General features: G+C 47.2%; 7 protein-coding genes and 1 non-coding gene across 8 annotated transcripts; 4 read left to right on the top strand and 4 right to left on the bottom strand.

Moving 5' to 3' along the window:
* Positions 1-2,184: 2,184 nt before the first annotated feature.
* Positions 2,185-3,180, bottom strand: B0J16DRAFT_374141 (uncharacterized protein; the record flags this gene model as incomplete). Its single annotated transcript, XM_046130583.1, has 1 exon — positions 2,185-3,180. The coding sequence occupies one exon, from the start codon at positions 3,178-3,180 to the stop codon at positions 2,281-2,283; it is 900 nt and encodes a 299-aa protein (XP_045979597.1). The 3' UTR covers positions 2,185-2,280.
* Positions 3,181-4,621: 1,441 nt separating this feature from the next.
* B0J16DRAFT_t269 lies at positions 4,622-4,693 on the top strand. Its single transcript has one exon. It is a non-coding gene; the product is annotated as a tRNA-Ala (tRNA).
* Positions 4,694-5,789: 1,096 nt separating this feature from the next.
* B0J16DRAFT_374140 (uncharacterized protein) lies at positions 5,790-7,478 on the top strand. The gene is made up of 3 exons (XM_046130582.1): positions 5,790-6,115; positions 6,167-6,569; positions 6,618-7,478. The coding sequence occupies exons 1-3, from the start codon at positions 5,834-5,836 to the stop codon at positions 7,397-7,399; spliced, it is 1,467 nt and encodes a 488-aa protein (XP_045979596.1). The 5' UTR covers positions 5,790-5,833; the 3' UTR covers positions 7,400-7,478.
* Positions 7,479-7,630: 152 nt separating this feature from the next.
* On the top strand, positions 7,631-7,970 carry B0J16DRAFT_346190 (uncharacterized protein). The gene is made up of 2 exons (XM_046128404.1): positions 7,631-7,841; positions 7,892-7,970. The coding sequence occupies exons 1-2, from the start codon at positions 7,695-7,697 to the stop codon at positions 7,907-7,909; spliced, it is 165 nt and encodes a 54-aa protein (XP_045979595.1). The 5' UTR covers positions 7,631-7,694; the 3' UTR covers positions 7,910-7,970.
* A 1,544-nt stretch (positions 7,971-9,514) lies between these two features.
* B0J16DRAFT_346188 (uncharacterized protein) lies at positions 9,515-12,005 on the bottom strand. Its single transcript, XM_046128403.1, has 4 exons — positions 11,621-12,005; positions 11,530-11,568; positions 10,901-11,477; positions 9,515-10,838 (listed from the first exon to the last, which is right to left on the bottom strand). Exons 1-4 carry the CDS (start codon positions 11,977-11,979, stop codon positions 9,648-9,650), a joined length of 2,166 nt encoding a protein of 721 aa, XP_045979594.1. The 5' UTR covers positions 11,980-12,005; the 3' UTR covers positions 9,515-9,647.
* Positions 12,006-12,953: 948 nt separating this feature from the next.
* Positions 12,954-13,415, bottom strand: B0J16DRAFT_386838 (uncharacterized protein; the record flags this gene model as incomplete). The annotated part of the gene is made up of 1 exon (XM_046131600.1): positions 12,954-13,415. One exon carries the CDS (start codon positions 13,413-13,415, stop codon positions 12,954-12,956), a length of 462 nt encoding a protein of 153 aa, XP_045979593.1.
* A 1,185-nt stretch (positions 13,416-14,600) lies between these two features.
* B0J16DRAFT_357203 (uncharacterized protein) lies at positions 14,601-15,871 on the bottom strand (the record flags this gene model as incomplete). Its single annotated transcript, XM_046129525.1, has 4 exons — positions 14,601-14,879; positions 14,937-15,382; positions 15,433-15,729; positions 15,799-15,871. 4 exons carry the CDS (start codon positions 15,869-15,871, stop codon positions 14,601-14,603), a joined length of 1,095 nt encoding a protein of 364 aa, XP_045979592.1.
* A 698-nt stretch (positions 15,872-16,569) lies between these two features.
* B0J16DRAFT_322502 (major facilitator superfamily domain-containing protein) lies at positions 16,570-18,413 on the top strand (the record flags this gene model as incomplete). The annotated part of the gene is made up of 8 exons (XM_046125710.1): positions 16,570-16,639; positions 16,689-16,766; positions 16,816-16,826; positions 16,885-16,981; positions 17,038-17,098; positions 17,148-17,296; positions 17,346-17,740; positions 17,790-18,413. 8 exons carry the CDS (start codon positions 16,570-16,572, stop codon positions 18,411-18,413), a joined length of 1,485 nt encoding a protein of 494 aa, XP_045979591.1.
* Between the last annotated feature and the right edge of the window lie 507 nt (positions 18,414-18,920).

The raw sequence follows: 18,920 nt of genomic DNA, 5'->3' as shown, positions 1-18,920 counted from the left end.
AGAAACATTTCGAGCCGGCTTTGTGGGCCCAAGACCAACTTGGAACGTCTTCCCATACTTCAACATTAGCACGGCTTTGTTTGCCGTATATGAGGATTGACCAAAGTATCTGATCAGGAACTTGAAAAGTAAAGACTCCTTCATGGTAGCTAATATCTGGCCCAGGGATTTCTCATAAGGTATTTACTATACCCTGAATGGCGTAGTCGATCCTCTTTTTTTCGTGAGTTTCCGCTCTGAGACGTTGTTTAGCAGCCTTAACCAGCTTAGAGACTTTGGAACAAAGGGGGCTTTCGTTCTTTCATAACCCTGTTGACCATGGCACTGCCATGGCATACCACAAGGCAAGAAATGGAGTAATCGGCAGGCGAGGTATGTCTCTTGCAAAGTCCATCGACGCGCTTGTAAGGGCCAGTTGGATGACCCATTCTCTGGAATCGCTTCCTGTATTCAGATACATTTTGCGGACTCGGTGTTATTTATGACCTCGCGGATGGGAATTTCCAGTGCGGGGAAAGGGCTTATTGTTCTCTCGACAAAGCATCCTTCGCTGGAATCAGACGCTGCTGCGGCAGCGATGACAAGATCTGCATTCCGGTAGACCTCAGCCATACGTCCAGCCTCGGTCTCCCAGTCTTCTTCGTCACCCTGAACTATACAAAGCGAATCCACCCAAAGTAACGTAGCCCGATCTCGTTGGTAACTTGTATGGCATCCTTAAACACCAGTGGAAGATCATCAAGTTTTAGACCAATTTGGTGTTTGGGAAGGGTTTTTGTCGTCATTTTGATGTGATTTTTTGGATTCTCCCCCCAGCAATAGCTAAGGGCGCAGTAATTTCCTCGTTTTCCATTAGTATCTGCTAACGCCACATGGGCTTCCGCCACATGGGCTTCCGCCAGGTGACTAATGTCAACGAAACGAGTTGGAAAGATCGTCTCTTTCCTTTCAGCAATCTTCTGGCATGGTTCGTGATGATCCCTGCATATCTCTAACCATGATCGTATCTGGTTAAAAGTGCCTTGCCGTATTGGCTCTCCAGTGGTGGAATACTGGAAAGAGGATAGAATGGGTCCCCAGTAATGGAATCGCTATCACTATCGTATCGATTTATATCATCCCCAGGGACAAGTACTTGATCACCTGTAGAACAGATCGCTAAATCAAATTCTGGGCCATTTGCCAAAGTGAGTGGAAACCAGCAATCACAAGTCTACTTGCTGAGGTCCCTGCTTGGGTTCGACTCTGACTGTCCCAGATGGATACCACTCCGCCGCCGTTGACGGGTTCCACCGCCTAGTAATCCCGTCCTTACAGGAGGATGTCATTTTGCAAATCCTGCAGTATGATTCAATTGGCCACAAGCACCACCCTTCGCGTGTCTTCGACCAGAGAGCTTGGCTCGAAAAGTCCGCCTCCTTTAAGGATCGTGGAGATAAGTTTAGAGCAGTTCTGGCAGAAGTCACTGGAGGGCGCAAGTTGTAATGACACCATTGCTGAGTCTATCAAAACTAAAGAAGGGTTCAAGGGATACTGTTTGATGATATGGAGAGGATGATAATTATAGTTCAAAAACGCCTATGTGTGCTGCAGTTGCAAATGCGGGGATCTGAGCCTGAGATCAAGAGACTGCTGAATACGGTAAAAAGAGTATTACTTGAGTAAGAATAGTGTATACCGTTGGCCTGTGCAGCAAATGCGGTGTATCTAAGCATGAAAAAGAGACTGCTGAATAGGGTAAAAAGAGTATTACCCAAGTAGGACTAGTATAAATTGCCGGCCTGTGCAGGGGTTTTCGATGGTCTTAACCATATCGGGTAAATTATCTCTTACCTATTCAGTATAGGATAGTGGATACTTGGCAGATGGGGCCGGATGCACGTGATGTAACTAACTTGCGTTCTACGGTTTTGAACCTTAGCTTGACGTTTACCTAGACCGATTGCATTCTACTTAAGTATTACCAAAGTCTCACCATCTCCATTTCCCTATCATTGGTTTAGGAACCTTCAGTTAGTAACGTAAAAAGTAAACTAAATTAACTACAGTTTTATTGAGTTTTGTGTTTGTTTTAATGCTAAGATCTAAGACGTACCCGAGGGCTGCTACTCGGGGTCTGCCAATGACACATCTGGTGATAAGATGCCAGGCAATGCGTACTCAATAAAACGACACTTTTGATCACACAAACGTACCCGAGGGCTGTTATAGATAGTTAGTCAATCCACCAGAAACAGCTTCGACTAACATGGCAATAGCTACTAAATAAGCAATCTAACATTATTCAAGGACATTAAACCAAAGCTGGCCATTGTTTCCATGACCCTGATGAAACAAATAGATCTTGCCACGATAAACCACGGCGGACGGATCCGCAGACATACCCGTGTTTGAAACGCGGTTGTCACCCTCCCAATACTCCCCATTGAATTGATCTACCCAAAGCTCACCGTTCAACCCGCCTCCCTGGTGGAAACAGAACAGCTTGTTGTCAAAAGCCACTGCAGAGGGGCTTGTGGAGGTCCCCACATTCTGGACCTTCTCATCACCAAACCAACGCGAGCCGTTGAAAACGTTTCCCCAAAGCTCACCATTGTTCCCGCCTCCTTGATGGAGGACCTGGATGGTGTCGTTGTAGGGGATGTAGGTAGCTGTAGGAGAATCGGACATACCCACGTTGGGGACCTTGGAATCGCCCCACCAGCGCCCTCCATCATACACGTTGTACCACAGTTCCCCGTTGTTACCTCCTCCCTGATGGAACACATAGATCTTGCCATGGAAGATCACAGCAGATGGAGCAGCCGACATGCCCGTGTTGGGCACCCTAGCATCACCCCACCAACCATTACCATCATACACATTGAACCACAATTCACCATTATTCCCCCCACCTTGATGGAACACATAGACCTTGTCGTTAAAGATGACAGCGGAGGGGCCAGCGGACATACCGACATTGGCAACCTTCTGATCGCCACGCCACTGGAAGTCTTCATAGACGTTGAACCACAGCTCACCGCTGTTTCCACTACCTTGGTGGAAGCAGTAGATATTGTCTTGGAAGAGGACGGCTGAGGGTCCAGCGGACAGGCCTGTTCTGGGGACTTGGCTGTCACCGCGCCAGTGGAGGTCGGTGATTGGTCCTTGGGACTTGGCCCATTTGGGAGAGTCCGACATTTTGGATGGAGGACTTGAGCTTGATGGTGATGGGAGATGGGAGATGAGTTGCTAAAAATGGTGGTTTTTTGAGTGCACAGTTGAGAGGCTTGATCTTGAAGTGTGGATTAGATGGAAGAAAGTTGGTCGGAGGGTTTGGGAGGAAAGAGGCATTTTATAGTTGTCAAGTCGCCTCGAAGAAATTGATTTTTGATTACTACCAACACGACTTGCTCCTTTCCTATGAATCGTAAGCTCGTATTTGTGGCTGGCTGATCATCCATCGTCTTCCGCAGTTCTCAAGCCTCATTCATGTGAAAACCAATTACATGACCAAGGGATTCAATAACTTCATGCGGAGAGCAACCGGTCAGCTATACGACAAGCTGTGTTCCATCACGTATGTATGTATGCCTCAAGTTCATGGTATCCATCGGCTTGGGGTTGCTGACTGACGAGTTCAGGTTTCAGCTATCACAGCCACGGAGAGAACAGAACAGCCTCGAACACGCCAAACGCAACCGTGGAATCTTGCTAGTGCATCAATACAACAGTTCTTGTCCGGCCATGGCCAATTGTAACCTTCAGTAATATGTGTGGCGGCTGACATGAAGGACGGAGCGGTTTTGCATATTACAACTTCAATGCGGGGAAATAACTAACCGACCAAACTTGAAGGATTCTACCTGCGCTGTAATCCACAAAGGCTTAGAGAGTGGGGGATATCACAAACCTGAGGTTGAATGGAACCACGATCGGGTTACCACACATTAAGTTGTGAGTGTTTTTTGTATCCATGCAATACTTGTTTCGCTGATATAGCTAGAATGATGATTGTAAGAGTCACAGTAAGCTCTAGTACAAAACGAAATACTGAAAACCTTTCTGATACATCCCAGTTATATCTAGATAGAGTAAGAAGGACCAGTGAATTAGTTGCAAGAGCTGACTTTAGAGATTCTCTCATATGTCCATTTCCCAAGGATGCCACCCTAGACCAGGTCTCAACACGTGACCGACAAGCGAGCGGAGATCGCAGGCTCGAACCCCGTTGTGGTCTCAATGCTATCAGTTTTCTAACTTCCTGTCTTTCTCTTTTACAGCCTCAATGTCTGTTTTTTCGTTTCTTCTTCTTTTGTCCCCCTTCCGTCTGAACTTAGTTGCAGTCAGTAACTTGTAGTTTATTGTACGCATTGCTGCCGAAGATCCTTTACTCCGTACTGTTTCACCTTCTTAAACCCTGGGTGAAACAGCAGGGGACTAGACGCTAGCGGATACTGCCGTTATATGCTCGGTCCCGAGCTGTCAGGAAAAAGTGCATCGATTTCATCTTGCCGATAAGAATTCTTCTTGGCGACGTCGGTAAAAGTCCACACCCCGTAAAACCCCACCACACCATCACCAATCCACAGCGTTTACCGACATAGGACGAAAATTCTAGTGAGATCTTCAACAATTCACTGGGCGAATGGTTTAGTGGTATAATACTCCCTTAGCATGGGAGTGGTCCAGGGTTCGATTCCCTGTTCGTCCAACATTGGCGGTTAAATCCCGCTGTTATACCTTCTTTTTGATGTTTTTACAAACATCTGCAGTAGCTACTGTAGAGTTCATCATCCTTCCGCATTTCTGGAAACACGTGGGCTGCCAACGGTTGCCGCTAAGACCTTTTTGGATTTTCGTGAGACGGGATGAATGGAACGGACTCCGACGGACTTGCACCAAGTAATTTCCTTCGGTGGAGTAGTCTGATGACCAATTAATGACCCATCAGCGGCGAGGTCAGCATTTGATTTAGATTGGTCGAGACTGTGGCTCAAACAGTAATCGGGTCGTCCCTTACCTGCCGCAAGCCTCTCCCTGCACGTGGGTGCCGATGACCGTTGAGACTCGACTTGGCGATCAGCTTTTCCGCCACTCAATGCTGATCGATGACAGATAAGATGCTTGGCCACAGATTATTGACCAGGCACCAAACACATGGTGACATGCACTCTGGTAATATCATTGGTAGGCAACACGGCGAAAACTTGCCGACCGGCGGCTACTCTTCTTGTTCCTCCAATTAACAAGAATCGTGCGATTGATTGGGGGCGAAACGATAATCTTGTCCAGCTGTAAGACAGTAGGGCTCCTTCATTTATGTCTGCAGCGAATCGCATCCAATTGGGACCGATGGATCCATCTTACATGCATTAGTGGGTAGCAAGATCGGCATGGGTCTTTCGACGGTCTGCCTTACCAAAAGCTTGTCTACAAAGTGTCAGCAAGCCATGGGACGGTTATTGAGCGGACTTCGGTAGAAGGCATTCGGAAGAGAGATAAGTATTTATCTTAACGATGTTCAATGAGTAATGAGAATGAACACAACGTTAAAGAAACAGAACCTGTTAAAATTACAGCGTGAGACGGAAATATCCGGACCCGTCTGGTTGGGCAATTTAGGGCTGTGCTTCAAAGGCGAGCAGGGCGGATCCCTGCTGGGCATAGACTGAACTTCGACACTAGTCAGGGAACAAGATCCTTCAGAAAAACGATGTTACCACGGGCTGAAGAGATGACCGAGCGGAGTTAATCAGTTGAAGGATTCTGTATTAAATCCTTTCCTTCCCCAGACCTCTCTGTCTACACGAGAGTTCCCGCAAATCCTTCACCAACTTGATACTCCGCCATCATGGCTCCACATCAACAGAAGCCGGTGCTGTCATGGCTACTATTTCTTGTAGCGTGGATTCAGCCCTGTTACAGTTCCGCTCTGTACGCCTACGCGACCGACCGGACCACCCAAGTTGGCATCCAAGATCCGGCAACAGGACAGATCTACTACAGCAACTGCAACAGCGAAGATACGCCGATTTTCCCTCTCGATAAACCGAATGTCCTCGAGACGGATAACACGCCACGGAATGGCACTGCGCTTGCGGGAGTCGGCTGGTGGGATAACACAAAGATCATTGTACGCAGTAGCCCTCGGATGAATCGATGTCATGTCTGACTAACAACACAGGCGTCTATCTTTTGGCAGTCAGAAGACAGCGTCATAGTAAACGGCTACTACGAATGCGACATGAAAACAGGAAAACTCAACCGCGTCGGCGAATACACCATTTCCTTGACCGCAGAAATCGACTCTGTTCACAGCCAGTCGGGTATTGCTGTCGACCTTCTTGGTGCCGGTGAAGATGGCGGGTACCGCGTCTTTTACCACAACGAGGACAGGCAGATCAAGATGCTGTCGTATACTGATGACACTAATTGGATCGATGGGGGAACCGTGTCGCAGGATACCGCAGATGGGACTGCAATTGGAACCGCCTTTTACGATAAGAAGAATATGACCGTTGCGTTCCCGAAGGGGGAGGAGAGCGTCGAGACGAGTCGTCTACAGAAAACTGGGAATTGGACACTTCGTATGCATTGCTCATCCTGGTTTATTGATAATTACTGACACGTGTTAGTTTCTTTCCCACAACAACTAGCAGGAAATTACACAAACAACACCGCCTCGGCCAAGATCCGTATGAGCTCCGAAACCCCCAAATTCTCCCTCACAGGATGGAACGCCTCCCTCGAATCCATAGGCATGGCTACCGATCAATCACGCAGCCGAAGTATTTTCTACCTGGGCGACGATAAAGTACTCCGCGAAGCGATCGCGACCTGGACCAGCGACGACTGGCAAATGGCACCGAATCGATCGGAGGAAATCTGGCCTCTCGCTGACGACCCCAGTGCCGGTCTCGCAGTGGCGTATAATCAGGGCAAGGGAATGACGTGGATTTATTACCGGTCCAACGATACTATTGTTCAGGCGTATAAGAACGATAAGCATGAATGGGAAAAGGCTATTGCGCTGCCGCAAACTGTTCCTAAGAATGAGACCAAGTCAGATAAGCCAAGTGAGGAATCTGAGCCGGTTCCCGAAGACACTGGTTTGACCACCGGTGCCAAGGCTGGAGTAGGCGTCGGAGTCGCTGCTGGTGTTATTGCACTCGGCGCACTGATTTGGTTCTTTATGAAGAAAAGACGCAATAACCAGACGCCCCCTCAGAAGGAAGATGTCGCTGTTGCTGAAGCTGGCGGTACACCTGTTACGGTTCCAGCGCCTATGTACGAGAAGGATACGTACAAGACAGGCGATGCCACGACTCCTGCAGAGATGAGTGGTGATGGCCGGCCTGTTGAGATGGATAATCAGACTTCATTCGTTTATGAGTTGCCTGGAAACGATAGAAAATAGGTCTTTGATATGCTTAGTAGCAACGCAGCACAATTGTATTTTGTTTTGCCATGTGAATATCAACGAAAGAACATCGCCGCTTCTCTAGCTATCAGCTTAGCTATAGCCCAGGCTTTTCTCACCCTAATCACATGTAACTTACTTACCTAAGCTACTCGAAAGCACCCTAACTGCTACAGTCTTCAATGACCAGAGTCCTTATCTCAAGCCAATACATGCTGCAGAAGTCGTTGAGCCAAGACTTTCAGCCGCGAAACCATCACTTTGGACGGGCATCTTCAGTGATGATGCCTTGATGCGACAGCTTCTAGGATTCTTCTTCCGGTCCGAATATAGTTATCACTGTCTGTTCCAAAAGGATTTATTCTTGGAGGATTTGATCGCTCAAAAAGCTGACTTCTGCTCCTCCTTATTGGTTGATGCGGTCCTTGCGTATGCATGTGTACGTGTCACATTCCCTATTTTCCAATTACTCTCCTCACATAACTTAAGTTTGCTATTCGGAGATGAAGAATTGAGGCGAGTACTGGAACCCTTCGAGTCTATCCTACAGATTTCTCGCCGAAACGAGGAGACTTTGGGAGCTAGAGGTTGAGGTAGCACGGGTTACCACTATTCACGCCGGTACTATCCTCACCAATATCTACGCCGTTTCCGGGTTAGACAAAATTGGGAGAGCTTACAGCATCCAATCTTTCGTGGTAGCTCACTAGCTTGGCTTATTTGAGCATGACGAGACGTTAGACAAGAGGACAAGAGATGGAAGAGAATTTACAGCTTCGATGTTATTCATGTTCGAGACGTAAGACCCTTCACCCACCGCCAGAGACTCGATGTTAACGATTAAAAGCACTCTCGCATATCATTTTATGTATTCACCTCTTAACACACAACCACTCAAAACTCCACCGCCTCCTTCAGTAAACCCACAGTGGTACGGTGAGATCAGAGTTCGATATCCGCTTTCAGAGTCACTGTGGCCCATCCTCTTTGGTGACTATTTCATAGCTAGGTGCCGCTTTTTTGTCATCGTCAACGGAGTTTGTCAAGCAGCCTTTGCAGAAGACGCAGCCCTGACGTTGGAGCAAGCCAACAACTTTCATATTCGGATGAAGGATTGGTACCAGGGCTTGCCTCAATGCCTGAAGCCGAGGTACATCTTCCACCCAACCCATTTTCAATTACAGTAAGCCACCTCGTACTAAAAAGCCCAACTCAAAGTAAAAAGTTGTTTCTAATCATTCTCTTTTATTAGTTTCTACTACTTTAACCTCTTGATCACTATATACGAGCCATTTACTGCTGCCACAGGCCAGGAATTACCTCCACAAACCTTCGTGTCCGAGGCTACCAAATATATACTATCCCAACACTCATTCCAAACTACCGATGTCTTTTTAACACAACCCCTAGCTCTTGTTGGATTCGCATGTCTACGTCTCGTTGGCAATGAGATACCGGAAGCCGACCTAGAAGTCGCTCGAGGGCATGTTGTCCCTTGTAACAAAAGGCCTTCATGACCAAGGCCGCAACTTCCATGTAGCAGAGACTGTCTACCGGATAATTCAGGGACAGATGCGTGCTAAAGAAGCTAGACTGATGAAAAGGGTATCGAGAATGGAGGAAGGTAGTGAAACGTCCAAGCATGGTATGTTGCAGCCTATTCACAGCTCGTGGCCAGTTGGCGTCGTCAGTAAGACAGACGACTTAGAAATGGGCAAGTTGACGAGGCTTGTCAAGCGGTTTGTGATCAGGAATCTGAATACAAGGGAGGATGAGGATAGGGAGTTGGATGAAGATCCCTCACCACAGCGACAGAACCATAATGGAGTAAATCAACGGCCTTAGGCTTTAAAAACGCGGTACGGAGTACAACACGGAATTGCATTGTCTCAGTTGTCTGCACATGACTATAGGTTATCGACACTCCAGGCTAGCACAGTCCTTAATAAGACAAGATCACGAGGTTATGATTGGTAATTGCGGAAAGAAGTCTATTTTCGAAATTATACTCCTGTAAAGCAAGGTATAAACAGGAACTCTATTACAGTTCCCTGCTAGTAATGTTCCATGCTAGTAGTATGTAATGCTTATTTATCTGTATTTTCAATATTACTTGGCTGTCTTTCTACCTATCTCACTCTTGAATACCATACCATCAGGCCAGTTCTCCACAGACAGTCAAAAATTGGGACAGTTAGACTGAACAGCGGGTGTATGACATTGAATTGGAAACTCCTAATCTGACCTAATATCTAGCTAGCTGAGGCGTATCACTTTCATCTTGGCTGTCTTTAGTCAAGTCAATATAAGAATTATTCTCTCCACTTTCCGGCTGAATCAGAGACTCCTGTTCCGATGCGTGCCGGGATTGGCGAGGAATTGGAGAGTTTGAAGGTTGTGGTTGACCAAATAGTCGGCCTGGGTACCAATTGGCCTGTCTAGGAGGTGATCGACCAGCAAAGACAGGTGAACCAGAAGGTGTCCTAGGCTTCAGGATTCGTTGACGTTGAGACCTCAGCGGCGATGCAGGGCTCTTAGGTACATTGTTAGAGGTCAAGTGACCGAAGAGGCTATCCGGTCTTGGAGTGTTTTCGGCTGAACCAGAAGTTGCACCAGGAGAATATGGCGAGCCCCTGCGGCCATGTGTCTTGGGTCGCTCGGGTATTGAACTTTGGCATGGTGTAGCACATGGGGTTTCAACATCCTCAGGAGCACACCACACCACCGACGACTGTTTAGAGAACTCATAATCAGAAGATTGTGCAACCGAAACTTCACCGTCTGAAGCTTCTGCCGACGCATCGCTGACTTGATTATTAGCGGATGACGGGTGTTGCGAGTCCCCCCAGTCAGGATCATTCGGATCATCATCATCGACTGAAAGGATCGGAGTAGCGGGACTTGATCTGGGAGTTGATGCTGGTCGTTCATTGTTCAATAAACCGGTCGCCAAGCTTGAAGCGGCGTTTTGACTCGGAGTGAAAGAAGACTCCCTGGTCTTGTGCGGCCTATTGACATTGAGAACCTTCAATTTATCTTCAACAGCTCGGTCGACTTCTTTGGCAATAAACTCTCGTTCTGAAGAACAGATCCGATGCATGAAGAGACCCAGTAGTAAAGGTGTTACTTTCTGATGGGACAGCCCGTCCAGCTCCATGGTCGTATGATCCTCAAGAAGGTCTTGGACAATGGGGAGGATAGCACGACGTTCCTCAATCGTCTTGTCGCGGTTATTCTTGGATCGTACTAACATGTCGTGACTGTTCTTGAAATCAAGGGAAGGGTGACAATGCACATATTTCCATTGGTCGATGTAGGTGGATATCAAGGGCTTGAACTCCCTCATAGCCCAAGTATGCAAGTTGTCAAGAATCATTTGGAGTCTAAAAGTGTCGGTGAGTTTAGTCATATCGCCGTTCCAAACTGCATGCATTATCTCACCAGTCATGTTAGCAGGGGGATATAGCTTGAACGGGCGGGTTACGCAAAGCAACTTACATGGCCCTCCTTACGTCTTTTGGTCGTTACTTCGTTGGTGCTCCTCCTGGAGCACGGTGCATCGAAGTCCTTCGCGTAATGCGTAAGCCAGATGGTAACCCGTGATCCGACGGTTGTCATGGCCGGAATGGGTGGCACATGTGCCTCTTCCAGCAGCTTCACAGCGTATTGAGCTGAGTGCTGTACTAAACTTACGGCGCACGCCGCAGCGTTGGCCGCCTGACAAGACACATTCCTTACAGATTCATTTTCCTTCTTGTGCTCAACTACAAACCAAGGGTAGCACTTAAGATCAGCCTCGAGGGGTTGCTGATCAAATATTCGACGTGGGGTTGGCTGAAGGCCGAACTCGTTTAGCTTCTTCAGAGTTGACCACGAGAATGGCTCTGATCCTAATGGTCCCTGAACCTGGTTCCATTGACGAGCTTCGGGATCAGATATTGTTGGAATGCCGGCTTTGTTCGCGGAATGGTAGATGGGCAGGAAGAATGCATGATCAGGCTTTGGGCGCTTCATACTCTCAAATGAACCGAGACCATTCGCACCATCGAACAAAGTCCACATCTCGTCCGTTTCTCTAGAACCAATTTAACTATAATTAACTGACAGCATGTAGCGTCTTTTCTTACCTCTTTATACCGTCGTAAAAGTATTTGTTACGTGAAATACTGGATGGCTACTGTCAGCTACGCCTTTCATGGGGGCAAGCACTGAGTATACCGCCGAGAATCCTCTTTCGACACTGAAAGGGAGTCAGACAAAACTGTAAAGAAATGTATTTCGAAGAACTTTGCCCATTTGTGCTCGTTGTAGCCGCCGTTGATTATATTCACCGCTTCTCGTTGGGCCTTCTGCGCTGCTTTTAATGCTGGTTCTGAATTGAGACCGTTTGTCAAGGCCTGGAGGTTATGGTTGCTGAGACGGCTAGGATCTGTGGCTCCACCAAGTGCGCAGGAAAAGTCTAGGGTGAACTGCCGCACTCTTTCGACGTGCGACGGCAAGAACTTAGCATTGAACAGATGAAGCTTTTCATCATAGAAAATGTTCTTCTGGCCGAGCTCATACCGGTCCCAAGACATAATAGTTCGGTGACGGGGGAGTGAACTGAGAATCCTTGAGTTAATGGGGGAAGGATGAAGTGTCGAGTGTCTTATGTATATGGATGCCAACCCCATGCTAAACTCTCCCAGGCCAGCCCGGGCTCCTCAGCACTGGAATATGCGTCTCGGGGGCTGTGTACAGGTAGTAAGCCGAATCCGCATGTCCGAGCGCATGTCGTATTTATCTCCCCATTTGTCCGCTTGGGGATCTGTTGGTTGATCCATGTAAGTTCTCAACCAACTGCATAACATGGTGTACCGCCTGGCGACTAGCAGAGCCATTATGATATGACGAGTGGGGACGGCCGCAACTCTTCCCATGTATGGAAATTTACGATCCACACCCGATACTACCGTCGGCAAGGGTTTTAGATATAATGCGTGGTTTATTTCGTAGTCGATGATCACACAGACTTGGAAGACTCCTTCGCCCTTCCCATTTTGGGCGCCCCTTTCTGTCCCATACATGCCCAGTCCTATCTTTCTTATGGCCTCCCCATAACTTCGGTAGCCGCGGCTATGTGTCCTGTTCACTAATAAGTGTTACGTACTTAATCTAAACTTATCCGTATTCTGGGACCTAATAACCCATACCTTTCCCACGAACAATGTCTACCTCATCGATCTCATCATAAGACGACACCTCATCTAAGAAATGCTGGGTAACAAGGCTTTCTAACATCTCCCTATAACCGGAGGGCAGGACCGGCATGTCGAAAGTGTTCTGGCCTCTCATGGGTCCCAGGTACATTAGATAAAGCTTTGCTACAGCGAAGCTATGTCAGTAAAAAATAAGTCTTACATAGCAGAGTTTCTGGTCAGACACGGGCACTCAATTGGGACAAGACAAAACGTCCCCCACTTCCTGCTGCGCAAGATAAACCCAAACACCCGATAAGTTATAATAAGCCTCTCATCATCGGTAGTATAGTTGTCACCTTTAGTCGCTTCAATCAGTGACCGTGGGGGGATTGCCAGTGATTGAATTCTCTCTCCTGATACAGGCTGCTCGTGAAACTGGGATTGATAAAGTCCTTGCTGCGGTTGTGCTCAACATAAACATCATCGTGCACATTCTCGATTACGCAGCATTCAGGAATGCACTTCTTATCGAAAGCTATGTCCGACCCATAGGAGCTAGTGTCCGAGCCGTCGGCAGAGCCGTCATTCTCGTCGTCATCAATATGCTTGAGCGCTAACTTCCAACTCGCCGCCATGTCTGTAACGAACAGTCTCCTTTTTTTTTTGTTGTTCAGCATGTGAGAAAAATTCTCGACAATGAACCTTTCCAGTGTCAATCCCTTTGTTCTCCTATTCCCACCCACGTCGTTGGTTGCAATAACTTCTTCAAAGTCGATGACCACCTGGTTGTTTATCTCCACTTGAGTCTCTACCTCAAGCCCGGAGTAGTGCATTGGGATGCCACGACGCCGAGTGTCACAAACATCCAGAAAGTCCGAACCTCTTTTCACCAGTTTTTCTCTCAAGTTAATCGTTCTAGCCGGACGGAGAGGGGTTGTCTCGGGTGATTGGACGTTCCTTTCTCCATCAAACCGCTTGAAATGGAATTTTCCTAAGACGGGATCGATCGGTATATATAGTGAGGAAGATAGCCAAGGTATTGTTGAAGGGTCAAGATTACAGAACAGATCTCACAGAATGCCTCAACGGCCTTGTTTCCAGTAGTAGGAGGTTCATGGAGAAGGCGAGCATTGGAAACTTCAACGTAACTTCCTCAATCAATTTTAAAGTATAAGAAAGTGTGTAAAAGTAGCCTAGTACCATACTGTCTTCAATGAACAAGGTTCTGACCGTATACTTCTGGAATTGAGTCGCTGAAGCAGCTACAACTAGACCATATCAAGGTGACCAAAGAGCAAGGTCGACTAGCAGATACACAGTCGCAGATGAATTAATCCGGCCGAAGATGGCCAAAGAGCAGCAGATGCTAGCTTCAGGCCTGAATAGGGGAGTATCAGCCAATGAACGAAATACCGCTCCCAACGAGATTAATGCTGCTGTTAACATTACCAACACTGCCATCTCCGCTGCTTCTCTGAATGCCTTCGAAAGAATTATTCAAGAGCACCCCGCTGCTATGAATGGTAAGTGATAATCTGACACCAGCCAGGACTCCAACTAACTTGTGCGCGTACGACAGGGGCCTGGCGGTTGCATACCCAGCTCTTGGCCACGAACGTACGCCTTTCTTCGGAACTCAAAGTCGACCGATCTCGTAGCCGAGGTCATCGCCCACAAAGCCCCCCATGCATATGGCAAACTCAACTCCTGCAGCTGATAGACTTGGATTTAAACTTCGAAATATCTAATGCAGAAGAGATTGATATGAATTTTGTTTTAGAAACATACATTTTAATCTTAGCAGTGGCAATAAACTATTCTTTTAACCCATGCACACAGTTGTGGAATCGAATGCACTAGCCTGTGTAGCTTGCCATCTCATCGGAGCGAATCATTGGATATTCAATCATTGAACACTACTTTTCGGGTTTGACGGTGACACATCCGCAAAATCGTACTTGATAGAACAACACTTTAGAGCTCACAGCTATTGTTTTTCAATTTCCAGCTACATATCCCTATTCGTGGTATTTACCCTTGAAACCAGGTAGAATCTCAACTCCATCTTCACCCTTGTATGTTTTACCCTTGCGCTGTTGCCAAGTCTGCTTCAGCGTCGTGAACTCTCCCATAGTCGGCACCTTATGGCCCCCAGCCTCAAATTCATTCTGCACATATCCCTCGCGTTTCAGAACCGGCGAGTCAATTGTGTTGAGAACCAAGTCGTTTTGTGGGCGAGCAAAGTACAGAAGGCCAAGTCTGTCGACGTGTTGTTGATCCTTGGGTGGTGCGGCAACCTGTTGAGTTATCAGTTAGTGATGAGTAACTATTGGAACATTGAAGGCTTGGCTTACTCGGTGCACAGTGGACTTGATATAATTTCCAGTCAAGAAACTCAACGCATCACACGTATTAACAGTCAAGCTTCCATCCAAAGGCTTAGCCCACTTCCATTCACCACTCTTATGATCCTTGATCTGGAGCGCAGCTACCGGTTGACGGAAGAGAAGAGTGATGGTGCCAAGATCAGTATGGCCCAGTGACCAGAGTCCATCACTAAGCTTCTCGAGTTCCTCGGGACTGAACTTGGAGTATTTCATATATCGCAGGTGAGACTCATCGTGGACGTTCCATTGGTGGAGCTTGGTGAAGAAGTCCTCTGGGAGTTCGAGAGCAATGGCGATAAGGTGTAGAAGAGGGTCGAGGACCTTGTCGTGTAAGTCCTTAGAGAAGCTTTCGATCAAAGTCTTGTTCTTTTGCAGAAGTTCAGGAAGGGGTTGGGTAATGTGTCCATCGTTAGCTGTAGCGTATTAGTCAAGTCTCCTACAATCTTTACTTAGGTATCCATACTAGCCATGTTCCAAACCTCAACCTTATCCTTAATATTCCCGCTCAAAACACGTCGTCCCGCAGGTCTGTAGCCATTGTAGTCACCAGAGTCTAGGTCTGGTTGGTACTTGAGTTTCTCCTCGAGCGGAAGCTCATAGAATTGTTGACCGAGAGCGAATTGTGTGTCTACTTCTTCTTGGGAGATGCCGTAGTTGGTTACGTAGAAGAAGCCTTTCGTGCGGATTGCTTCGATGAGGGTTTCGGCGAGTGTTGCGTTGCCACTTTCTGTGCCGTAGAGGGAGAGATCGATTGTAGGTACTGTAATGGAGAACAGATTAGCGACTGGACTGGACTGTGGTGACTCTTGGCAGGTAAAGGTGTACTTACAATCTGCCCAGTCGAGGTTTTCCTTTGTCTCGGGGACATGGTTGTATTGGTAAAGCTGAGTAGCAGACGGCATTTTGAAAGAGTAATCAGGATTAACAACTAAATTAACCGGATACAGAGGTAATAACTCCCTATCTATTGCCCAGGAAATGGACTGACTTATACTCAAACTCCTCTTGTCAACCACCCTCCACACCCCGCACTATTACCGAAGCTATCTCCCTGACTCAGTTATCAATTCGGAAAATGATACCCTTATTCGCGTGACACTACAACACAATGTCGCCATCGATAACCAATTGTTTCATTCCCCGCACTTTTGACCTATGTGGTTGGAGTATCACGAGTGGGGCAGATGTCGCCATATGTCGCCATATGATAACCCATGGCGTTTTCCATAAGCATCGGCAAATAATCTTGGCAATTAAGCCCTATCGAACTAAGATAGTGGTTGATAATATAATCGCGGATTGTCGGCGATATCCCCGATACTTATTGTGGATGTCTTGATGTTACTAGTGTAGTATCCGGTTTCTACATCAGGAACCGCGGAGCTCAAAAGTGTTTACTAGGGGCGGGGAGTTCACGGGGAGTTCATCGTTAGATCGAGCTCGCCATACTTGCATCCTGTGATGTAGTTCTTGGCAGGGCTGGTTCCCCGATCGCAAGATAACAGGACGTAAATGACCAAGTTAAAAGGCCTTGTGAATCCAGGCCATTGGGACATGATCATCCAATAAACTCTCCCAAACAGTCCAATATCCTGCAAACATGGGTTTAGCGTCAAGTTTCAAGGGGAATAAGGTCGGGGCGGTTGTTGTATCCGTCTTTGACTGGTATCGTACGTCTCCGACTTCCGTGGCAGAAGATGGCAACTGACATTGGAACAGCATCCCATTACCCAAAGGAAGAAAGGAAACTTCTTCGAAAGCTAGATTTGGCTATTTTGGTCTTTGGATCATTGAGTTGTGAGTCTCAAGCAAGTCCTGATTTTGACGGTATGCTAACATTAACAAGTCTTCTGCCGCGTGAGTCCATTCATAAGCCGACTTCCGACCGAGGCTTAGTACTGACTTTTTGGTTTAGTTTCTCGGGCAGCAAAACATTACCAATGCTTACGTATCAGGCATGAAAGAGGATCTCGGCGCTTTCGGAAATGAGCTGAATTATTATGTTGTTGCTTGTAAGTTATGACTCGGTGTATGCGGTTCTCCGGATATGGTGAGCTTACACATGCAGATAACACGGCATATGTCTTGGGCCAGATCCCGCTCATGACCCTGCAGACCAAAGGAAAGCTGTAAGTAGAATGGCTACCCCCTTAGTAATCGTTGTACTAACCATATCAGGGCACCGTTCCTACTTCCTTCACTCCAAGTACTATGGGCCATCATCGCCTTCTGCCAATCCGAAATCCAACATAGCTGGCATCTCTACATCCTGAGAGCGTTGACTGGCTTCCTGGAAGCAAGTTCATTCGGTGGCACTCATCTCATCCGTAAGTCCAGCCATCCTACTCATTCAATTTAACTAACATGTACCTGCAGTCGGCTCCTGGTTCAAAAATGAAGAACTCTTCAAAAGAGCAGGAGTTTGGTTCATGGGCAACTCCCTAGGCTCCATGTTCTCAGGATATCTCCAAGCAGCCGCATACAGGAACCTCGACGGTGTGTTTGGACGTGCAGGCTGGCGATGGCTGTTTATCGTTCAGGGTATTATCACTCTTCCTCTTGCTTTCCTTGGATTTGTGGTCTGGCCTGGTTTGCCTACTTCTCCAAGACGATGGTATATGACCGAGGCAGATCACGCTCTTGCTTTGAAGCGTATACCTACTGTTGAGAAGGAGGGTATTACTTGGAAGACTTTCAAGTATACTTTGAGTCGGCCTATGTGGTGGATTTGTGTTTCTTGCTACATCTTTCTCTGCCAAGCTCATTACTGGGTGAGTCACTCCTTTCTCGTACTGATCCCCAAAACTAACCACTTGTCAGACCGGTTATATGGCTCTCTGGCTACGTTCCACCGGCTACTCAATCGAGCTTGTCAATATTCTCCCAACCTTCATCGACTTGCTACGCGCCATATCATCATGGCTCGGCACCACTTTGGCAGGTTGTCTCAGCCTTCGTGGCCTCTGGACATTCCAAGCCTCTTTCGTATTCTTCGCCTGCATCGTCCTGTCTATCTGGACAGTACCCGACGGTCTCAAATTCGTCGCATTCTACTTCGGTGGTTTCTCAGGCATGGCCTCGCCCATTCTTTACTCATGGGTCAACTCGACACTGAAGGAGAACTATGGAGAACGAGGTCTCATTATCTCGTCCATGATGACGTTGGGATTCTGTAATCAGATTTGGATTCCACTGTTTACGTTTCCAACGGTTGAGGCACCCAAGTTTCCTCATGGATATCCGGCTGCGACGGTGTTTGAGTTTACTATGTGGGCGATCTTGATGGGTGGTGTTTGGTATATGAAGAGCTGGAAGCAGAAGAACCCAGATTTGGAGATGCGCATTGCTGCCAATGAAGGCGTGTCGGCGGATGGCTCTGAGTCTGGTGACACTGGAAGCTTGGAAGGACAAAGAGATACAAAAGGACCTATTAGCAGTCATTAGACCCAGTATACTGCGAGAATACTTTTACAATCCATCAGGTTCTTACCACTATATATAGTATGTGAGTCTATGATGCATATGTCTCTTCTATCATTGGTTGTTGTGAATGTTCGGATATTCGGATATACTGCTGCCGCGCTAGGCTACTTCAATCCAATCCGCTGACTAACCGGCAATTTCTAGGGTGGACTTGACACTCATGATGTCATCGCCTCTCGTCGCTTCTTGGTGCAATTTCCCCACCGTGAATTCCACTCGTCCAAGTGTCTGTATTTGCTCTTCAATACAGGCGTAATATTCATCCTAAGGTAGCATCTTTAACCTCAAATCTTTCACTGGCTCGAAAACGTAACGACCAGTGGTTTTCTTGCAATTTAACGTCTAGTAATTTAAAAAGCTATTGTGATGCCTCGACTCAACCGAGCTGCAGTGCATTTGTGAGAAGGTCGTTCAATTGATCACTCCACAGAAATCCGATAACCGTACACAAACTTGGAACTTATTTCT

The sequence above is a fragment of the Fusarium flagelliforme genome (genome assembly GCF_020744385.1).
Source record: "Fusarium flagelliforme strain FIESC 12 MPI-CAGE-AA-0113 chromosome Unknown B0J16scaffold_6, whole genome shotgun sequence".
Taxonomy (NCBI): Eukaryota; Fungi; Ascomycota; class Sordariomycetes; order Hypocreales; family Nectriaceae; genus Fusarium; species Fusarium flagelliforme.
Note: the sequence above shows the minus strand (reverse complement) of the source record. Positions and strands in the feature narration are given on the sequence as shown.

Bases quoted from the DNA above. Each gene is read 5' to 3' on its own strand.
- B0J16DRAFT_374140 (XM_046130582.1), top strand. From the start codon at position 5,834: ATGGCTCCACATCAACAGAAGCCGGTGCTGTCATGGCTACTATTTCTT. The intron at 6,116-6,166 runs GTACGCAGTAGC...CTAACAACACAG, and splicing joins GGGATAACACAAAGATCATT to GCGTCTATCTTTTGGCAGTC. The intron at 6,570-6,617 runs GTATGCATTGCT...GACACGTGTTAG, and splicing joins AACTGGGAATTGGACACTTC to TTTCTTTCCCACAACAACTA.
- B0J16DRAFT_346190 (XM_046128404.1), top strand. From the start codon at position 7,695: ATGCGACAGCTTCTAGGATTCTTCTTCCGGTCCGAATATAGTTATCAC.
- B0J16DRAFT_346188 (XM_046128403.1), bottom strand. From the start codon at position 11,979: ATGTCTTGGGACCGGTATGAGCTCGGCCAGAAGAACATTTTCTATGAT. The intron at 11,478-11,529 runs GTAAGAAAAGAC...AATTGGTTCTAG, and splicing joins TTTTACGACGGTATAAAGAG to AGAAACGGACGAGATGTGGA. The intron at 10,839-10,900 runs GTAAGTTGCTTT...ATGACTGGTGAG, and splicing joins AAAGACGTAAGGAGGGCCAT to ATAATGCATGCAGTTTGGAA.